This window comes from Syzygium oleosum, unplaced genomic scaffold, assembly GCF_021117445.2.
Source record: "Syzygium oleosum isolate NSW1041296 unplaced genomic scaffold, Sole_v2.1 Sole_v2.05, whole genome shotgun sequence".
Taxonomy (NCBI): Eukaryota; Viridiplantae; Streptophyta; class Magnoliopsida; order Myrtales; family Myrtaceae; genus Syzygium; species Syzygium oleosum.
In genome coordinates, this window is record NW_026607489.1 from 1,876,153 (window position 1) to 1,898,713 (window position 22,561).

Sequence of the window (22,561 nt, forward strand, 5' to 3'; positions counted from 1 at the left end):
AATCGAATTACCCATGACATTTTACATCAAAATATGTGATTTTACCCAATTTTTGTTTCAATTTAACCCAAGATTTTTAATTCACAACATTCGGGTTATTGGGGTTTTATTCAATTCAATGCCTTAATGACCTGATTAGGCAAAATTGATGCCAAAATTGGATTACCCACACCTGATTAACCCTAGGATTGATGGTCTTAGGATTCGACAATTTCGAATTGGACACGATTCCCAATTTGGGTTCAAAATTCCTAATTTCCAATTGATTTTTGGGGATTTTTGATTTATCTGTTAAATTGTGCAATTGGACTGACCATTATGCAATTCAAGGTTCTAGAATCATTTGTTGTGAAGACACTATGACCTAAAAATGACTAGAAAGTATTTAATTGAATTTTTGGCTCAATTTGGGTTGATTTTGCCTAATTTTGGGAAAAACATATACCCGATTGAGATTTTCCAAAATTGACAATTTATTTATGAAATTGGATTTAAAATAAGACTAATGACTATTTTTATGGAATTTTATGATTCCATTTGCTATTTTTGTTGATTTTCTCACCTATTTTGACTAAAAGAAATTAAGGAAAATGCAGAAAAATGCTAAAAATTTATTTTTGGTTTAGAACTAGGTTTCTAGGCTTGGCCAAGGTTCCTAATCCTATTTTTGAGATTTTTGAAAAATTTGAAAAATGAGCTAAAAATTAGGTGTCAACAGAAGTATTATTTTATTATTTGTTTATTATATAGGGACAAGTGCACTAGAATTCTTAAAACTTGTTGCGAAAATGTAATTGAGTCTTAAAACTTTCAAAAAGTACAATTAAGTCCTAAAACTTGTCAAATTTGTGCAATTAAATCCTTCCGTTAACACCATCAACTTGTTTAACGGAAAAAGATGACGTGGCATTTTTAAATTAATTTCTCTCTCCTACATGGCCTTTTTTTATTAGGGTTAATACAATAAAAAATCCCAAACTGGTACACCTGTGACAATTTTATCCCAAACTAATTTTTTGACCACAAAAAATTCCAAACTAGTACACCTATGACAAATTTACCCCAAACTAATATTTTGACCACTAAAAACCCCAAATTGATACATTTGTGATAAATTTACCCTCCGTTAGTTTCTGTTAAATTGAATTAATACAAAAAAAAATCACAAACTGTTACACCTGTGACAAACGGAGGGTAAAATATAAAACTGGCACATCAGTCAACTGTCGTGTGTCATTTAACAAAGCAATTTGACAATAAAATTTAACGGAAACAAATTGAGGATAAATTTGTCACAGGTGTACCAGTTTGGGGTTTTTGTTTGTCAAAATATTAGTTTGGGGTAAAATTATCACAAGTGTACCAGTTTGGGGTTTTTTGTGGTATTAACCCTTTTATTATATTCTTCTTCAAATCTTATTTTAATTAGATTAAAAAATTAAAAAGCTGAAATTTATCTTTAAAAAAATTGAAATAGAAGAAGAAAATGGCAGGGTAGAGCTCCCCAATTTGATAAGTTTTATGATTTGATTGTATTTTTTGAAAGTTTTATGACTCACTTGCATTTTCGCAATAAGTTTTAAGACTTCTAGTACACTTATCCTTATTATATATTAAAGTGTCCACGGGTGACTGACTAACCATTTCATATTTTGGTGAAAATACTATATTTAATGTTATAAGTGAGATTTTTCAATTTTAGGATGACTAGGTTTAAAGCCCGGACTCTTCACCAGTTTGCACTAAGATAAGGATCTATAGTGAACTGAAGTTTTGACATTAGAATTCCATTGGAACGGCCATAATTTTCTTCTTGAAACTTGAACCGGAAGAAACAATTGGAATGGTAAGACTACCTTCATTCAATAGCGTGTTTTGAATGAAAATCATTAAGTCAAACAACGGCCATTGACTTGGATTTGGCACCTTATCTTCTGTTCAAAGTTCAAACACTGATGCACCAGGTGTAACCTCGTTGAAGCCCGAAAAGTCTAAGTTTTGCATACTTCGAGCATGATACGGCTCATAATTATACAATGGAGACATTAATGTATCATCATCCGAATCAGAGTCATGACTTTAGGTTTCCATTTCCCCTATAAAAGCACGACCCCAGTGAACTGCTATCAGAAAACTCATCAGGAACATCATGGCTCGGAGCAATGCATGTTGTCTGGTGCTTCTCCTCCTATGTGGTGAGTCTTAATATTCTTAATCTGCCCCCCGTCGATGTCCTTGCACGCACACGTCTTGACTCCACGACTCTGATGCCTTCAAATCGGTGATCGCATAAAGTAAACATCTTTGTTTCTTGATAGGTGCACTTCTACTGGAAATGAATCCCGGGATGACGGTGATTAGCGCTGTAGCTTGTCCACAGTACTGCTTGGATGTGGACTATATGACGTGCCCGTCCACCGGTGATGAAAAACTGAGTCCCAAGTGCAACTGCTGCCTCGCTCTGAAAGGCTGCACTCTTCACCTGGCAGATGGCACATCGGTTTCTTGCCGTTGAAGAAATCGGAAGTCTTCTCAAAATGTTATGTGAAATATTTCTGATCGAACTCTGTGACTGAATTGAATAAAGATCGCAAAAAAGAAGTGAATATTGCGTTGTCTTTAACTAAGGTAATTCACTTGCTTGGGTTCTGATGATATCTTTCGTCGTGCTTCGTTATGTTATTTTGTTGCATTCATATATGCCGCGAGGTTAGAGTACAAGGATTGGGGCGATTTCCCTGATCCTTTCTTGGTTTTGTCTATTTCAGATTTAGAGTCCCAGACCTCATATGAGTCAGAAGTTGCTATTATAACCCGAAGGACTTTCAACACTTACTCACGATAGGAAAAAGGACATGACAAGTGTCATAATATTTTTTTTTGATCATTTGAGTGCTATAACTTATGTATGGAGCTCACTTGAGTATCATAACCTAATTTCTAATGATATAAATGCTATACAACTTTTCAATCGATCAGTTGAGTGCTATAATTTTTTGGGTTAATACCACAAAAACCCCAAATTGGTACATCTGCGATTATTTTACCGCAAACTAATTTTTTGACCACCAAAAACCCCAAACTGGTATACCTGTGATAATTTTACCCACAGTTTGTTTCCGTTAAATTTTACTGTCAAATTACTTTGTTAAATGACACGCGGTAGTTGATTGATGTGCTAGTTTTATGTTTTACCTTTCGTTTGTCATAGGTGTACCAGTTTGTGATTTTTTGTGGTATTAATCCAATTTAACGGAAATTAATGGAGGGTAAATTTTTCACAAATGTATCAGTTTGGGGTTTTTAGTGGTCAAAATATTAGTTTGAGATAAAATTGTCACAGGTGCACCAGTTTGGGATTTTTTGTGGTCAATAATTAGTTTGGGGTAAAATTATCACAGGTGTACCAGTTTGGGGTTTTTCGTGGTATTAACCCTAATTTTTTTAAAGGTTCAAGACAAGTACCATGCCACGTCGGATTTCTAGCACTTAGGTGAACGCTATTCAAAAGTTATGCCACTTAAGTAATCAATTGAAAGTTATGTTACTTAAATAAATGTTGTTTTAAAAGTTATGACATTCAAGTGTTCGAAAAAAAAGTTATAACATTCGAGTGAGCGTCGTACAAAAATTATGACATTTGTGGTGTCCTTATTCCTACTCACAACTATATGTTTAAGTTCCTCTTGGCAACTTTTTGACATATAAGTAAAGGCTTCGATGACGTGATGATATACAGCAAATGCTTTTAAAATGTACGTGGACAATTCAAAACTCTAAGGCTCCGTTCGTTTGGTGGAAAATATTGTGTTTTTGGAAAATGTTTTCCCGAAAATCATTTTCCTAGAAAATGTTTTTCCAGAACACAATTTTCCGGTGTTCGGCTGAAATATGAAAAAGTTTCGGAAAATATTTTCCAGCGTTCGGCAACGATCGCCGCCGGCTGTGTTCTTTTTCCTTCTTCTTCTCCGGCAGGTCGCCGGCCACGGCCACGGCCGACGTCCGGCGACCGACCAGAGGTGAGCTCAAGCGTTGCCACAGGTCGGCAAGGCCTCAGCTCGCCCAGGTCGCCGGATCTTATGAGTCCCGAGCTCGCCGGCTGTGCGAGCTGGGGCCTCGCCGGATCTGGGGAGGCCCGAGCTCGCCGGCCGTGCGAGCTGGGGCGTCGCCGGACGTCGGCGAACCTCGCCCAGGTCGCCGGACGTCGGCGAGGCTCTAGCGAGGCCGAGCTCGCCGGTCGCCGGCCTGCCGACTGGCTGAGGTAGAAGAAGCAGAAGTAACAAAAAAAGAAAAAAGAAAATAGGAAGAAGTCTGAAGCAAAGCAGAGCTTCAGACTTCCGGAAAATGACTTCCGCTTCTCAGAAGCGGAAGTCATTTTCCTCAAAACAATGAAGGATTTGGGGATGGAGAAGGAAAATATTTTCCCACGGAAAACATTTTCCGCCCCCGAACACCAGAAAACGCGAAAAATATTTTCCGGAAAAATATTTTTCGGGGCACGAACACAACCTAAGTATACTCCATTCCCAATAGAGAGAGAGATGGTCATTCCTCATTTGGCACTCACCCTTTCATAAGCAAGAGTCAGCTGTCAAAAACCGACTTAATTGTCAAATGTGTATGAAGCATATCGGGGATCATCTTTGCTTTAAGCCTTCAAATCTTGCATAGCGCGTGTTAACAGAGAAAATTGTCCAAAAATCCTAAATTTATTACATTTTTGCCAATTTAGTCCTAAACATTTTAATTGTGCCAATTGAGTCATAAACCTTTTTACATTTTGCCAATTAAGTCCATCCAGCCAATTTTGGCCGAAAATCGTTCACGTGGACACCGGCGCTGACATGGACAATTTTTAATAATATTTTAATTTTTTTCGGATTTTTTTATTAAATTTTTATATTATATTATATTTTTTCTTTTCTTTTCTTTCGTTTTATTTTTCCTTCTTTACTTTTTTTTTTCCTTTTTTTTATAAGGTTGGCAGGGGACCTCTAGCCATCAGCTGAAGCCGGGCGACCCCCACTAGCCACTAGGTGAGGGCTTACAGCCCTCGCTCACAATTGGGCGAGGACCGCGAGCCCTCGCTCACAGCTGGGCGAGGACTGCGAGCCCTCGCCGGCCACTGGCGAGGGTTGCAGCCTTCGCTCACGGCTAGGTGAGGACTGCGATCCCTCGTTCAAGTTGAGCGCTGCGATCCCTCGTTCAAGTTGAGCGCTGCGAACCCTCGCCTAGTGGCCGGCGGGGGCCGCGACCTTCGCCTAGTGGCCGGTGAGGGCCGCGACCCTCGCCAGTTTGTGTCCACGTCAACGATTTCAGGACAAAATTGATCGGCGCCGGTCGTGCCACGTAGGAAGGCCGGAGTCAACGTCAATGATTTCCGATCAAAATTGGCAGGATGGACTCAATTGGCAAAACATGAAAATGTTTATGACTAAATTGGCACAATTAAAAGGTTTAAGGTTGAATTGGCAAAAGTGCAATAGGTTTAGGATTTTTTGGACAATTTTCCCCGTGTTAATGTGTGTGTGTGTGTTAGGTTTTCAGCAGTACGAGAAATCCCACACAGTAAAATTGACGAGGGGTGAAAGTGTAAGTTTATTTGGTTGGTCCATAACTCAATTGTTTGAGCTTTTGTGTGAAGGTAGATTTAAGTATGCCAATTGGTTTGGCCTTGAGCTTCCTCCCTAGAACGAAGGTATAAGTCTATCAAACTTTTGTTGCGCGTCCCAAAACGAGTGAATGTGCTCGAAAGAAACTACAAGATCTGGAAATTGGATTATCTTTGTGCATTAGCAAAAATGAGTAGTTTTGTTTAAACATGTCACATCCCTCGAATCTTTAATCTGATGTTAACAAACTCCCTCCAATTTGACTACTTTGGTGGCTCCTCCGAAATTCTGTGACAACGGCTAGACAAACATATAGGTGACATGATCTCTTGGTTGACGACAAATTCAACTTTCGAAATTGTGTTCACTTCAATTATGTCATGCCCCGATCCTCGAGCACGCAACAACCCCTATTCACTTAGGTCATTTGCATACGACGTCCCAAGACTCGTCGCCGACCTTTCATTTTTTCTTTCGATTACGCATGCGGAAGCGACAACAATCACCCAGTCATAACAGTAAACGGCAGAGATAGTAATAACAATCAACAACATTCATGCCAAAACGCCATTTTATTTAATTACTGGATTAACTCCAAGGAAACACATTTACAAACCCTTCAAGGGCATCTTCCTTACAAGCCTATCAAAAAGATACTGAGTTGGGGCTCAATCTACTCCATCCAAAAGTGGGTCATCCCAAAAAGAACCGATCCTAGGCATGTCCTTCAAGGACTATCAACATAGTGGTTCGGCGAGTCAAAATAGGGCGAGTCGGTGTCATGCTCCGACGGATCGTAATCTGACGGGCACATAGGATCCGGTTTGGTCTCGGGATTCTCCACTGACCTGTCAGGTGGGTCAATGTCCATAGGATTCCAGATCTCCTGCCCAGGGCTCCCATCTGGAGGACCATCAAATCCCCTTAGAGGACTGTACAGGTCCTCGCCCTCACGGATGAACTATGCCTAGAACCAATGAGGGACCCAAAAGCTAGGCCCTCATCCACCCACACAGTAGACAGGTGGCGCTCAAAAGATGCGGCTTGCCAGGAAAACGATGGGTAGTAATAATACGGCAAAAGGACACTATAAGTGCCATAACTTGTGTACGGCGCTCACTTTGATGCCATAACTTTTTTTCGGATCGCTTTGGTGCCAAGTTGGAGGAAAAACGATCACTTAAGTGTCATAACTTTTTTTTGGATCACTTTAGTGCTAAAATTTTTTAAAAACGATCACTTAAGTGCTAAAATTTTTGAAAAACGAACATTTAAGTGCTAAAATTTTTTAAAAACGATCACTTAAGTGCCAATCTCCGGCGAGACTCCGGCGAGCCACGTCAGCTTCAGAAATTAATAAAAAAAATGCCACGTCAGATTTCCGGCGAAAAATTGTGTACGGCACCGGAGTTGGCACTTAAGTGATCGTTTTTCAAAAATTTTAGCACTTAAGTGATCGTTTTTCAAAAATTTTAGCACTAAAATGATCCAAAAAAAAGTTATAACACTAAAGTGAGCGCCGTACACAAGTTATGGCACTTGTAGTGTTCTTTTGCCGTAAAATACTATCCATATCCTGCGGCACCCCAAACCGCATCGGGTGGTTCGTCATCCTAAGGTCCTGGAAAACAGTTAATAATAACAAATGAGATGTAAATCTCAGGAAGTTAACGATCTAAGCCTCGTTTAGGAAGTCCACTAGTCTCGGATGCACCTAAAACATGCAATGATATAATGATGACAAATCAATAGCAATGCAACCCCTTGTTTTGCCTCAGTTATACATAGTGTCAGGCAACTAAGCACAACATACACAAACACGCCATCATACATTTGCAGACATCTTTACCTTGTCTTAAAACATGCCCTGCACGTTATGAATCATCATGTGCCATAATAATACAATGAGCATATAACATTATCAGACACATAACGACTTTTTATGCACGATGCACCCATGCGTGTTCCGATTATTAAGACTATTCAGGGCCACGACACAACCCTACGGTTTGGCGGTCTTCCAACATGACCGACATCTATCACAGCCACTTAGGGAACACTCGTCCTCGCACGAGGGTCTTCTGCTTTAATAGGGTATTGACCACGGCCAATCAGGGCACGCTCGAAATCCATCGGGGGTCTCATCATGGCCATTCAAAGCAAGCTCGCAATTAGGCGGGGGTTTCATCACGGCCATTCAAGGCACACCCGCAATCAGACGAGGGTTTCATCACGGCCATTTAAGGCACGCCCACACTCATACAGGGGTAACGGTTTCTCATTATGTGATCACGCAAGCATTTAAACCACTCAAGCCAATTTCATTTTTCCTTATTTAACCAAAGTATACGTGGTTGTGATCACATATCAAAATATTGCAACTTTCATGCCTAAAAATACAGTAATAAATTCACACGTGATCACATACACACAATTAAACCGTCAAACTTTGCATGCTTCCCTTTTTAAACATTCTTGCCGTATTTAACTTATAAAACTTGACATATAAAGTCGACACCTCTGGTTTTACTATTTATATGATCACAAAAACCCTTCTAAAAATTAAATAACAAGGTTCACATAGGCCAATTATTTTTCAGGGTAAAGCAAGCATTAAATAGTATGAAACGACTTACCAAAAAAAAAAATAGTATGAAACGAACTTTTCACCAGCCCTTGCACTGTTCACCTGTCTCTCTCGGTGCTCTCTCGCTGGCTGAGTGAGTTACACTGTTCACCCGCGGCTTCTCTTCTACTCCAGGACGATCCATCCGATCATTTCTTCTGCATTTTGGAGCCTTGTAGCACCTGTAAAGGTCCTTCCCTTGCACCATTCGGATCCTTGGTTGGTGCCCTCGTGGAGCCCGAATTGCAGATCTGGTTTTTCTGGATTTCTATTTTTGGTGTTCACGACCTGCGGCTCCTCTTCTGATCCTGGACGATCCTTCCGTTCAATTCCTCTGCATCTTGGAGCCTTGTAGCACCTGTAAGTTTGCATCCCTTGAACCGTTGGGATTCTTGGTTGGTGCCCGTGAACAGCCTCGCTTGTAGATCTGGGTTTTCATTCTCTCGCATACTGTTGCGAGACACTGTGCACCCGCGGTTTCTATTTTCTGTTCTTGGGAGCCATACAGTGCCTGTACGATTACTTCCATTGAACCTTTGGGATTCTTGATTGGTGCCGTCTGCAGTCTCGCTGGTTGATATAGATTGTTCTGGGCTTCTGCATTCTGGTGTTGAACTTGCTCTCTGAACTCCTCCCGATAGAGCTGGTTGATCTTTGGTGTTGGTTGAACATTGCTTTTTACCTGATCCTATAGGGTGTACTCTTCTCTGTTCCACCCTTTCTCTATGGATTTCTCGGACTAAGGATCTCCATGGCTAGGCATCTCGCTATTCCTATGGAGCCTTCTAGTCCGACGCAATCCTTGGCTTTGGCAAGTACCAAGCAACCTAAGGCATCTTCCAAGCAAGTGCCTGGGTCCAATGTTCGCTTGCCTGGAAATCTAGTGCAGCCCACTTCAGCGGCTATTGTAGAGCAGAAATCTCACACTAATGAAGCTAATGTAGGTGGCCCTTCTTCTGTCCATCCTGCAGCTCCAAAACAGCGCCAGCGGAGTAGAGGGCGCAGTAGAGTGAGGTATGACTCCAACCTGGCTCGTGTTGATTCCACTGGTGGGGGATCTTCAATTCATCAGCAAGGCCAAGCCTTGGCAAGGAATAGGCGAAGCCAAAGCAAAGGGATATCGTCAACTACAGTACCATCCCGGGAACTAGCTCCGCAGCCCGGCCAACGATCCTGGGCTGCTGTGGCAAAATCTATGGAGAAGGGCTACAACCTCTCCTACATCCCACCTGCTATTGTTGATGGGAAACCAATTGTTAGAATCTCTCTAGAGATTCTTAGAGACACAAACCCAAGATGGCAGGAATGCCTTGTGGGCTATTTCGTTGGGAAGAAACTTCCATTCAAGATGACTGAAAATGCAATAAAAAACATTTGGGGGACACAAGTGGTGGATGTTCTTGCGAATGGGGATGGATTTTTCTTCTTCCATATCCCCGACAGCTCCTTTCGCCAGAAAATTCTGGATAGTGGTCCTCTCACGATCCTTAGAGTTCCCATGATCCTGCAGCAATGACGATACCTGGTCCATTAAGGTCGAATATGAATGGCGACCTATATCCTGCTCGGTATGTGGTACGTTTGGCCACAAGTGCACGATTGCCAGTCAAAATCTTTCTGTTATACAGAAGCCTCAAGCACAAGTTAATCAGGCAGAAGATGTTCCTTCATCAGGCGAAGGTAAATGGGAAACTGTCGGTAAAAGGCAAGCTGGGGTGCAACTAAAAGTCTCTGCCATAGCAACATCCTCAAACCAAGGGCAGACTCTCCCTACCCCCGGGAACATTGTTGCCCCAGTGGCTCTTCAGCCTCCTCCCATTCCAGTAATTTCCCCTGCTTCTTTGGGCGATGTCTCTGATTCGGAGGAATCTGAAGCTGGTACAGCTAGTAATGTGGGTAGTGATGCAGATGATGACCCTCCATCTCCTCTCCCTGCCGCTCCGAGCACCAGATCAAGAGCTGGGATGCACCAAGGAGGAGACCCTCAAACAGGATCCCTTCAGTCCCCCCCTATGCCTGAAACGGTTTTGCCTACTCCTCAAAGCAGTCCTTCTACATCTAAGAAGGCCAACCCTAAATCTGGGAAGCGGGGTGGCCCTAAGAAGAGGTAATCCTACCCCTTCCTGTACATATGTTTTTTGTCGTCTGGAATATTAGGGGCCTTATGGCCCCCTTAAAACAGGCTGAGATTAGATCATTAGTCAGATCTAAAAACCTTTCTTGCATTGGTATCCTGGAAACTAAGGTTAAACCAAGCTCTTTTGCTAACATCTCTACGGGGCTACTGCCGGGATGGTCCTGGTCCTCTAACTTTAATTCCTCCCCTCGGGGTAGAATTTGGATTGGCTGAAATGCCCGGGAGGTACAAATGGATGTCCGCTCGGAATCTTCTCAGGCTATTCACCTGCACATGTGTTTGCTGGCAATGAATAAGTCTTTTCATGTTTCTATAATCTATGGTGAGCATACATTTACTGCTCGCCGGTCCCTATGGACTGATCTTGTTCAGACCAGCATGGTTGTTTCTGATGAGCCTTGGCTGGTGGCTAGGGATTTCAATGCCATCCGTGATCACTCGGATAGAATGGGCAGCTCCAATGCATGGATTCCAGCATTTGATGAACTTGCTTTGTGTCTAGACCAAGCTGGGTTGGATGATCTTAAATATGTTGGCCATCGCTTTACTTGGTCGACATCTTCTGGTGCCTCCCGAAAACAAAGGAAGATTGATAGAGTCCTTGTTAATGATCAGTGGACCAGCACCTTCTCCTATTCGAAGGCTACTTTTTTGGCTCCAAGGGTGTCCGACCACACTCCTATGATCATTCGAATTGTGCTTCCCTCTCTGTCCAGGAAGCCTTTCAAGTTCTTTAATTGCTGGGTGTCTCACCCTTCATTTCTGCCTATTGTCACTCAGACATGGGACTCCCGGATCACTGGAACTCCTATGTTCATCTTATGCTGCAAGCTGAAGATTCTCAAGGAAAGACTCAAACAACTTAACAAGGACTCTTTCTCTGATATTTCAGGTTGCACCGCACAGGCAAGATCGGCTTTGTCTATAACTCAAGATGCTCTTGTTAGGGACCCCTTAAACCTGTCTCTGGCTGCTCTGGAGAAGGATCAGCTCCATGACTTCACGTCTCTTAGGATCAGGAGGAATCGTTCTTTAAACAGAAATCCAGGATCAAATGGCTGAAAGAAGGTGACCGCAATACCAAGTATTTCCACCATTTTGTCAACAGAAGACATATCCTCAATCGTATAATCTCGGTTTCGGATGACAATGGATCTGTCCTTACTGAACCGACACTTGTCCACAATCATATTGTCAATCATTTTCAGGATTTACTTGCTTCCAGCTCTTCACTTGATTTGCCTTCATCGCTGGATATCCAGGGCGTGATTGGCCGGTCTCTCAATGAGGACCAGGTACAGTTTCTTACCCGGCAGGTCACTGAATTGGAAATCAGAAACACATTATTCTCCCTTCCTAAGGGCAAAGTCCCGGGGCCAGATGGGTTTAATGTTGAATTTTTTCTAGAAGCTTGGGAAATTGTCGGACCTTTGGTCATTTTGGCGATCAATGATTTTTTTCATTTCTGACACCCTTCTTAAGGAGACCAATGCCACCATCCTTACACTTGTGCCTAAGGTTCCCAATGCATTGGCTTTGAATGACTTTAGGCCTATTGCATGTTGTAATACGATTTACAAGTGCATCACCAAGATATTGGCTAACAGAATTGCATCTGTTCTGCCTTCGATCATTAACCCCCCGCAGAATGCATTCGTCAAAAAGCGGAGAATAGGTGACAACATACTTATTGCCCAAGAACTTTTTGCTGGTTTCCATCACCAACCTTATCTGGCCAAATGCGCTATCAAGGTAGACTTTCAAAAGGTATATGATACGGTTGACTGGGGTTTCTTGCAGCTGACCTTGCAAGCATTTGGCTTTCCCCAAGTGTTCATCAAGCTTTTTATGGAGTGCGTGACTACCCCGAAATTCTCGGTTTCCATCAATGGGACTCTCCATGGTTTTTTCTCTAGTGGTAGAGGCATTCGTCAAGGGGACCCCATATCTCCCTACCTATTTACCCTAGTCATCGAAGTATTCACCGGCATTCTCAATGCTCACACTCAGCTCCCAGGCTTTAAATTCTTTTGGCGATGTAAGGCAACCAGACTCACTCATTTGTTTTTTGCCAATTATGTCCTCTTATTCGCGCAAGCAAATCTGGTTTCGACCACACTATTGAAGGACGCCCTGGACCAGTTCTCTCGGTGGTCTGGCCTCAAGCCGAATGTCAACAAGAGTGAAATTTTCTTCTCGGGAGGGACACCCCAACTGCGGGACCAGATATTGCATTCTTTCGGATACCTTGAAGGTATGCTACCCTTTCGATATCTTGGAGTTCCTATCTCTGCCTCTAGGTTGAGTAAGGCCGATTGTACATTGCTTGTCAATTCTATTACGGCTCGAGCTCGCTCTTGGGCCCAACGGTTTCTCTCCTTTGCGGGACGCTTGCAGCTGATTAAATCTGCTCTCCACGCCATACATGTCTTTTGGGCTTCTATATTCACCCTCCCTCGATCGGTCATAGCGAGGATAGAACTGATTCTCAGACAATTCCTTTGGAAAGGTCCTGATTTAGGGGTTGGTGGTGCCAAAGTATCCTAGAGTCGTGTTTGTCTCCCCAAGTAAGAAGGTGGACTGGGCATACGTAGGCTCATTGATTGCAATCAAGCGGCTATGCTCAAACATATTTGGATCCTTTTCACGGATAAGGAATCCCTATGGTGTAAATGGATTCACTCCAATTTCCTCAAATCTAAAAATTTCTGGGTTGCATCCATACCATCTTTTTGCTCCTGGACATGGAAAAAGATACTGGATTTACGCCAGACATTCCAATCGCAATTCAAATGGCGAATAGGTAATGGTAAGACCACTTCCTTCTGGTTCGATTCTTGGCATCCCAAAAGCCCACTTTATAAGATCTTCTCGGATAGGGATATTTTCTGTTCTGGTATCCCACGTTCGGCCTCGGTTTGTGAATTCTTTTCAAGGGCTTGGCACCAGTCGAATGTGTTGCAATCATTCAACTCTTGGGCGTCTCCTCTCCCCTTACTTAATGTCGATATACTAGATCACTTTGTTTGGCTAGGACACTCGTCTGGAATCTTCTCTATTACCTCGACTTGGGAATTGGTACGGACAAGAGGACAAGCGGTCTACTGGGATTCTTTCATCTGGGACTATCATATTGCACCGCGCCACGGTTTTTTGATGTGGTTGATGGCCCTTAATAGGCTTCCCACGCAGGTCTTCCTACTGAACTATCATAGAATATCTGAAGGTTTATGCGCCTTTTGCCACCTTAGACTAGACTTGATCGATCATTTATTCTTTGGGTACATTGCTACGGGCTCCCTCGCGCAATATTGGGCTACTAATTGTCACCTTTCTTGGCTTAATGGGTCCTGGCAACAGAATCTCCGGTGGGGTGTTCGTTTCATTGGTGGAGATAGCTTTCATCAATGTATCTCTCGGTTTGCTCTTGGGGCATTGTGCCACCTCATCTGGATTGAACGGAATAATATTCTCTTCAGGAATGGCACCCATTTTATGCCTGCTCTTCGCAACCATCTTGCCAAGGTAGTTAGAGACAAAGGCCTTTTTCTCAAGCCAGTCCAAGACAATCCTCGGAATAGAAGGATTCAAGCCAGTTGGGGCATATCTGACTCCATTTTTAGCTGACCTCCTCTTGGAGTATATGTGTTTGTCTTCTGTTGGCTGCCTGTTAGCCTTCCTTTTATTGCACTTCCTGTGCTTTCTGTATTAGTCGCAACACCTTTGTACTGGTCGGGACACTCTCTGTCTCCTCAGGTACGAGGTTTTTGTGTTCGGCCTCCTTTGCTGTAAGTTGCGCGTTGAAAAGTTATATACTACTTACTTTACCAAAAAAAAATAGTATGAAACGAGCATAATTCAACACTCAAATCAAGCAGAAAACACCCATATAAAATCCACTTATCGCCATAATTGTGATAACTTATCGTCCAATTAGTAATAGCTTATCGACCCTTGGTGATAGCTTATCGCTCAAATATCGATAACTTACCACCTAATTGGTGATAGCTTATCACTTAATAACGATAGCTTATCATTCCTTTGACGAGAGCTTATCGTTCTTTTGACGATAGCTTATCATCATTTTCTCGATAGCCTATCGCCTATTTAGCGATAGCTTATCACCAAAATTTCAATAGCTTATCACCTAATTAGCAATAGCTTATCGTCTAACTTTCCGATAACCTATTGCCAGTTGATAATCCATCAACTAATTAATCACAATTAATCACTAATCACCCAATTAACTTAATATAAACTAATCCTAATCAAGTTTAACATACTAATCAAGGGATTAGAACGTTAACTCACCCGTTAACAATTCCAACGACACGGACACGAAGGCGGCGGCGAGGGCTACGCGTGGCTCGGTCCGGAAACGACACGAGGTGTCGACGATGGCATGGACAGCAGCTTAGCAGCTTCGGTGGGGGTTGGTTTGGCTCGCGGTGAGGGCGGACCGTCGAGGAAAGCTGCTCGAACGGGTGGCGCACGGCGACGGACGGTCATGGCGCTTGACGGGTGGTGGCGGGTGGTGATGGTGGCAAAACAGCAGCCAAGGGGGCGGTGGGACTGAGCTTGGTTGAAGGAAAGAAGAGGAGGGAGAGAGGGGGCGAAAATGAGAGAGAGAGAGAGAGTTTGAGAGATATTTTCTTATCCCCAAAGTCTTCATTTATCAATGCTGATCCCCCAAAGTCTTCACTAAAGTGAGCTTAGTGGGCCTCATTGGGCCCACTCGAACTTGTTTGGGCCCAAGTGGCTGAAGCACACATTAGGCATGAGGTCCAATGGGCCTTCGCTCGGCCCACTTTCTCTTGGGCTCCAATTCTTGCCCAAAATTTCCTTTTCTGAGAATTTCGAGCAGACCGATAAATCGGAGGATTAACAAGGCAACGTCCAATAGGTTAGTCTTGAAATCTTTGAAAGTTTGATACCCCAATTCGGATTATAATTCATAGTCAAAATCAATCAATTGGGACTTTAGTATATCTCAAATTAACGGGTGACTTTTAGGAGTTACGCGTATTCAACCCATGTTTGATTTGATATCAAATCACGTTTAAACCTCCTCGAGTCATGGGTGACCTCGATTGTAATGTAATTGCGAGGGGTCAATCGCTAGTTCCGAAGTACACGAGCGTTAGGAATTGGTTTAGAGTCGTTCGCAATTCATACAATGGTCAGGCGGAATCACTCGCGATCCGATTGTATACTATTGGCGAATCATTCTATAACCGTTCCTTGATCGGTCTATAATGGCTCAAAATTGTCCCTCATCAATCATTATGGTCGAAGTATCAATCCATGATCGAGTTCTCAGGTTGTGCGTACTTAATTCCTTAACAGCCTTTTCCTATTAGTTAGTCCTCTCATGAGTGATCAATTTAGAGCGAGATTTAACTAACTGTGCATCAATGAAATTATCATTTCATATATCTCGAAAAGGGTCAAATTTCAGGATATCACAACTAGCTAAGATGTTGACACTAAAAATAATCTGATTATTGATAAGCACATGTTTAGCGTGTGAGTGAGAACAAACACGTGCATGGCACATGGGTGTCACTACACATACACCAGCTTATCGACGAATACAGAAATTGACATGTGTTAATCGACATTGGTATTCATTAATGCCACGTATCCAATTATCGAAATACGATGACGGATGGTCGGTAGCTGCTAATATGAGCATTGGTGATGAATAATTTGAAACTTAAAATCGGCAAGACAATTGAGGTTAAGGGCACACATTTTTAGAAGGAACAGTTATCGCTTGAAAGTAGGATCGTGGGACAGCCATCGTTACAAGAAAAAAGATCATGGAGCAATTCATATATGACAAAAGCAACCGTTTGAGAACATGGGTGCGAGAGGAGATATAGAAACATGGAGGCAATTGACGAGAGTTACTCAAGAGAATGCAGCCATCGGAAACCGTCAAAAGGCAGTTACTTCAAAACCATTATAAAAATCACCAATCATCCATCAGAAGGCGCGCATAAATCAAACCAAATGTTATCTTTCAATTATCTTTAGCTTTCCTGCATTGTACTTTAAATTAGTTGTAGTTTTCCTATTCGTGTCGTTGATTAAATTCCGGCGTAGTATCTTTACGTTTTCAGGTTGTGTTATTGATTAAGTTTCGGTAGAGTCTGGTTAAGTTTGGTTACCTAATCGAGTCTGTTCCTTTCGGATCTTGTTGTCGATTAAATTTTGGCATGGTTTGAGTCTGTATGATTTGACTTTAAAGGTGTTTATTCCTTTCGCTTGTGCCTGTGATATTTTTTGTTCAGAGTTGTCGCAGAACCTTGGTCTCCTTAATTAAAATCGAAGAACAACTTTCGGTGAAAGATATTTTGTAATGAGAGAAATTCCGGTGAAACAATTGTTTAGATGAGGAAATGAAAATTGTATTAGGTTATAGCACTCTCAAAATAGCTAGTAATAGAAACTTGTTAGATTACTCTTCTCAGCCTTATTTAAAAACAACTTTTTTTGCCTTAATTTAATATCCTAATTGTTTTGGCCAAGATTTCTTCAATTCATTTCAACTTCTCCTGTCCTATTTGGGACGTGTTTTTTGTCCTTTTGATAAAGCTAAGACTTTTATTTTCTATATATTCTTATCCTTTTCATCGGGGGTGATCAATTCCCTAAGCAGTCCGGTTCCTGCCTGGAACTGAGAACCGGACCGGTGGGACTGGTTTCCCGTTCTCTGAATCCGACCGGATCACCTGATCCTAGGACGGTCCGGTTCTCGGGTGGTCCAATGAAACCAATGAAGCACTTCGGGCTTTCTCGGCCAAAAAATAGAGCAAAATAGGGGTGGCTCGGGAAAACTGAGAATGGCGGCAATGAAGGCTTCGAGGGGGCTGCAGTGACTACTAGTGGATGCCAAGAGACATGGCCATGGCAGCAAGAATGGTGGGCAAATGCGGCTGCACGTCAGGAATGATGGGCAACGATGACGGCATGCGGGCGGTGATGGGGAAGGTTGGACGCAGCTGCGTTGTGGAGGGCATGTCAACAAGTCTATGGGAACCACCGAACCTGCTGAGCTACTTCGTTGGTGTAGGCGAAGCGGCGGTGGAGCTGCAATGAGGCTCCAAGACGCAAAACAGAGATTGGATAGGACGCTCATCAGAGTAGCGAGAGTGTTGGCCGAGGATGATGAATGGCGGTAGGTGGGGGACAGTGGCTATGCGGTGGCTGCGAGTGGGTTAGTGAAGGCTTTGCGATGGGTTTTGTATCTCTCCTTGCTCTCGGTTATGCGTCCCTAGTGAACGTGGGTGAGGGGAATGTGTATACGTGCGTGATAATACTGTTATTTAAGAAATAAAAAAATTATAAATAAATAAATCTGTCCAGTCTGGGTGGTCTAATTCCCACCTATAATCAGGAACCGGACCAAAAATCACCAGTTTCATTTTGTGGAATCGGGAACTGGACTGGTGCTCCTAGGAATTGGACCAAATCGGCTGGTTCAGTTCAGTCCGAGTGGTTCCTGGTTCGAGTGGTTCCATATGCTTACCCCTACTTTCATTAGTCTCCATAGTTGGATGGCATTCTATTATTTTTCCTATTTAATTACGTTGTTTTGAAACTAGTAATGAATTCATGTGAATAACAGGGATATTGTTAACAAATACCATTTTTAATTGTATTTGAGAAAGAAAGATTTTCATTTTCACTGATGATACATAATATGAGAGAAATATTGTATTGAAAATGATAATAATTTTTACTTTGGTGTTTAAGGAGTGGCTCCGTGACACTTGTGGAGCCACTTATTAATGAAATCCCTAATAGGACAAGGCAATGTTTTAGCGATATAAAATTATTCGATTTAAAAAGAGCAATAATGGCTAATCTGAGGTGATTAAATTATGTTATGTGTTTTATTGGGACATTACCCAATGACGTGGTCCCCTCAACTTTAAGCGTGAGAGCACAATCCTGTTATCGCGGATCTAGGGTCCATCTTTTCAGGTTCAAGCACCGGAGCAACACAATGACACTTGTATTTCACTTTTCTAGACAGGAGTTATCAGTCTACATGATAGATTCTTTTACAGGTTGATTTATCTGTTTATTCGTACTCTCAAATCTCAATTTGCAAGTTCAACTAAATATTTGTTAATCTTTCTATAGGCCCAAGCGTGTAGCCTGAGCTGATTAGATGCTTGCCTCGAGTTTGGCCGGCGGCCTTGTCCGGCCGGGCACTCATCGAATTGCAAGTAGCCATTAGCCACATCCCAAGGCAGTGGCCGGCAGCCTGAGTGCCCGACCCTAGTTTTTCAATTGCAATGGCGCCTCGTGGGTGTCCAAGATTTATTCCTCGAGCGCTCCCATTTTTATATCCACTTTTTTTCACATATTTCCTTCAATCTCGACTAAAATTCGAAACGTACTTTCAACAATCAAGAGTGACTTTTTCCATATGATCTAAAATGTCAAATGGACGAAGGGGAAGATAGATGCAAAGACCATACTCAAATACTCAAAGTATCATAATTCATAAGTCCCCGATAACCTATCCAAGTAATACCCTCCATATCCTATTTAAATAGTTCAATCAGTTACTAGATTTATTTAACTAATATTGTTTTCAAAGTATACTTTTGTACAGGCAACATGTTCAAGCATAGTTTGCAGCACATTGTAAAATTAATATTATAGAAGATTTTATTGTACACCGTATATCTCCAACTCCTTTACCATGGGAAAAATAAACGTCCAATTCCATTACCATTTAATAATCTATATTTCCTAGTAGATTGTTACACAAACTAATACACCATGTGCTTTGGCTGCGCATGGCAACCATTCTGTGCCCGGAAACAAATTCTGCTCAGAAATGATTCTTTTTTATTCCGTGCTCGGAAACAATTTCTAAGCATTTAAAGACATTTGGTAACTACCCAAAATTTATATTCTTAGAATAGAAAAAGAATAGAAATACGTTTGGTAACTACACAAAATTTCATTTTATTAATAATATTTTGAATCTTTGAATTTTTCTTTCTTTTTTTTTTTTCTTTCTGTCCCTTCTCTTCCCTTCCTTGGCCATGGCCGGTCGCCGGCGCTGGCAAGGGCATCGCGGCCCTCGCCGTCGGCCTCACCGGTGGCGACAGCGAGGTTGAGCCTCGCCCAGCCAAGGCGAGGCCGATCTCGCCGTCGCCACCCAGGCGACAGACCTAGGTGGCGACGGCGAGGTCGGCCTCACCTTGGTTGGGCGAGGCTCGACCTCGCCGTCGCCAAATCTGGGTGAAGTCGAGCCTCGTCCAGCCAAGGCGAGGCCGGCCTCACCGTCGCCACCCAGGCGACGGACTTGGGTGGTGACGGCGAGGCCGGTCTCGCCTTGGTTGGGTGAGGCCTCGCCGGCCACCGGCGAGGGCCGCGACACCCTCGCCGGCCCTGGCCTGTGGTCGGTCGCTGGCGGTCTAACCGGCGGCCGACGGGTGGCGAGTGGAGGGCAGGTCGAAAAACAACAACAAACCAAAAAAAAGAAGAAAATCAAGAAGAATCGAAATTGGAAAAATTGTTCCGGAATTAGGAAGCTACTTTTTTTTGCTTCTTAATTCTGTTCCAAAACTGTTTCTGGAAACAATTTTTTGAAAAATTGTGCCCGGACACAAAAGATTTAACAAACGGATTTCTGTTCTCAAACTGATTTTGGCAACAAAAGAATAGAAATTTTTACTATTTGGCAAGTTGCCAAACAGGCCCTTAATGTCTACCATTGAACATACAAAAACTTTAATCTGGAAAGTTGACGTCACCCTCATTGATACACCGTTCTCCATCAAATCATAAGTGTCTCCAATTTATTTTTAGAAACATAGTCCAATATACAAGGGAGAACAATGCTAGAGGCGCTTCAGATAGAGACCCTGAGCACTACAACATCCCTAGAGGAGAGAGTTACTGGTAAACGTGCTCGGGTAGGCGTGGAGTTGCAAAAACTTCGAGTGGGGTGGCTTTGAGATTCGTCATGCCGATCGCCTGGGTCATATCAACCGGTTCATCTGCTGATGTCGTGATGTCGAACTTGTGCGGAAGAGTGGCAAGGGACAGTGACATTAGTTGCAGAGCTAAGTTGATTGCGGGGCACATTCTTCTGCCACTACCAAACGGTTGGAACTCAAAATTCTGACCTCGAACGTCGAAATCTTTGTGAGTGGTCAAGAATCTCTCTGGCCGGAATTCGAGAGGGTCCGACCAGACTTGCGGGTCCCGATGGATCTTGTAATGGTTGAAGAGGAGACGAGTGCCCTTCGAGACGTGGTAGCCATCCACGGTGCAGTCTTCCATGGACTCCTGGGGGACGCCGAGTGGGACCGCCGGGTATAAACGGAGGGTTTCCTTGAGGATGGCTTGGATATAAACCAAATTCTTGAGGTCCGATTCTTTTACCGGCTTTTCTCTTTCAATATGAGTGTCTAGTTCGTGTTGGGCCTTCTTTAGGACTTCACGATGGTTGAGTAACAAAGACCAGGCCCATGCCAGAGATGCTGTAGTTGTGTCTGACCCAGCTAAAATAAGTGCCTGCAAAGTGATGGATAGTGACGAATCTTGATGCCTTGATTGTAAACTATGGATAAGTACTTACCTTTAATTTTTGCTAGACAAGCATTGTAACTTCTTTGTTATATAAGCCATGTTTACCAGGGTTGATTTGATAGTTGGTTAGTTGTGCTTTTAACTATCCAAATTTAACGGGGTGGAGATAATTTGTGCAACAAAGAAGTTTATACAGATTATGTTGTGGAGTATAAAAGTCCTACTCAAAATCTTTAACATCCCTTCAAATTGAGCGTCGTGGTAAAATTAAAACCAACTTAAAAAATCAAATCTACTGTATCAAATACTTTCTAATGAGCTGGGTTAATGATTTTTAAACTTACCATGCATGTTGCTTTTATGAAAGTATCGGCATCGTAACCTGGAAGCACTTCGGCAGCATCTACAATGGAGAGCATCACGTCCATGAAATCCTGGTCATTGTGCCTGTTATTACAATGTCTCTTGTTACTGTTTCTTCTGCTTGTATGCACATTAAGCCATCCCTGAACCACACGATCTAGCTCTCGAGCTGTCTTCTTCATCTTCTTCTTGTACCCGTCCAAATCCAACCACCTTAAAATCGGGAACCCGTCGGACACTACGAGCCTCCCCGCCAAGTCGAAGAATTCCCTCAAAGCATCTCGACCCTTCTTGTCTCGTTCATCCTCATAACGTTTCCCAACTGTCATACTGAACACCACGTTTAGAATTATGTCACCAAACCATCGCTTCATGTCCACCAACACCTTCTTTGGTGTGCCACTATATTTTTCCGTACATCACTTACATATGTTGTTTATCGATGCTTGGATCTCCGATTCCCGGACGTGCTTGAGCAATTCCAGCCGGTGGTTGGAGAGGAGCACAAGCATGGCGATTTTACACACGTGGCGCCAGTAAGGGCCCTAGGGAGAGAGGGCAAACATGGCATAGTTGTAGGCCATGACCTCGGAGCTGACCGACTTTGGTTGAGTTGCAAAGACTCTGTCGTTTACGGTAAGGCACTGCTTGGCTATCTCCCAGTTACTAACTACCAATGCTCGATGAATGCCGGTGTTGACAATAAAGATCGGCCCATATTTGTCGGCCATGTTTCCTAGGACTATATGGGGCAACACCGGGCCTCCTAAGAGGTGGAGATGGCCAATCAAAGGCCTAGTGCCACTAGCTTCTGACAAGGAGGCTTTTTTTATGGCCATCAACACTTCCTCTGTCCGTCAAATTGCTGGGTAGGATGACACGTAACAGTTTACGGATGTATCAGTTTGGGGTTTTACCCCTCCGTTTGTCACATGTCTATCAATTTGTGATTTTCTGTGGTATTAATCTAATTTTTCGATGGGTAAATTAATCACAAGTGTACCAATTTGGAGTTTTTGGTAGTCAAAAAATTAGTTGAGGATAAATTTGTCACATGTGTACTAGTTTGGTGTTTTTGGCGGTCAAAAAATTAGTTCAAAGTAAATCTGTTACAGATGTACCAGTTTAGGATTTTTCGTGACCGAACAGCATGTTTTATATTTTTAACTGGAGAATGAGAATTTGTGTACAGAACTATTGATGACGTTTTGTTGTCACAATTGCACGTTAATGTTTCTGTGGAGAATGGCAGGATTT

At 42.7% G+C, this 22,561-nt stretch overlaps 2 protein-coding genes and 1 pseudogene across 2 annotated transcripts; 2 read left to right on the forward strand and 1 right to left on the reverse strand.

The window, feature by feature from the left end:
* Window positions 1-2,145: 2,145 nt before the first annotated feature.
* LOC115680905 (proteinase inhibitor PSI-1.2) lies at window positions 2,146-2,635 on the forward strand. The gene is made up of 2 exons (XM_030604744.2): window positions 2,146-2,195; window positions 2,319-2,635. Exons 1-2 carry the CDS (start codon window positions 2,150-2,152, stop codon window positions 2,513-2,515), a joined length of 243 nt encoding a protein of 80 aa, XP_030460604.1. The 5' UTR covers window positions 2,146-2,149; the 3' UTR covers window positions 2,516-2,635.
* Window positions 2,636-10,606: 7,971 nt separating this feature from the next.
* On the forward strand, window positions 10,607-11,437 carry LOC115680840 (uncharacterized). Its single transcript, XM_030604686.1, has one exon. The coding sequence runs from the start codon at window positions 10,607-10,609 to the stop codon at window positions 11,435-11,437; it is 831 nt and encodes a 276-aa protein (XP_030460546.1).
* An 8,865-nt stretch (window positions 11,438-20,302) lies between these two features.
* LOC130134537 (cytochrome P450 CYP82D47-like) lies at window positions 20,303-22,150 on the reverse strand (annotated as a pseudogene).
* Between the last annotated feature and the right edge of the window lie 411 nt (window positions 22,151-22,561).

Coding starts and splice junctions, on each gene's coding strand:
- LOC115680840 (XM_030604686.1), top strand. CDS start 10,607: ATGGATGTCCGCTCGGAATCTTCTCAGGCTATTCACCTGCACATGTGT.
- LOC115680905 (XM_030604744.2), top strand. CDS start 2,150: ATGGCTCGGAGCAATGCATGTTGTCTGGTGCTTCTCCTCCTATGTG. Junction 2,196..2,318: donor GGTGCTTCTCCTCCTATGTG/GTGAGTCTTAAT, acceptor GTTTCTTGATAG/GTGCACTTCTACTGGAAATG.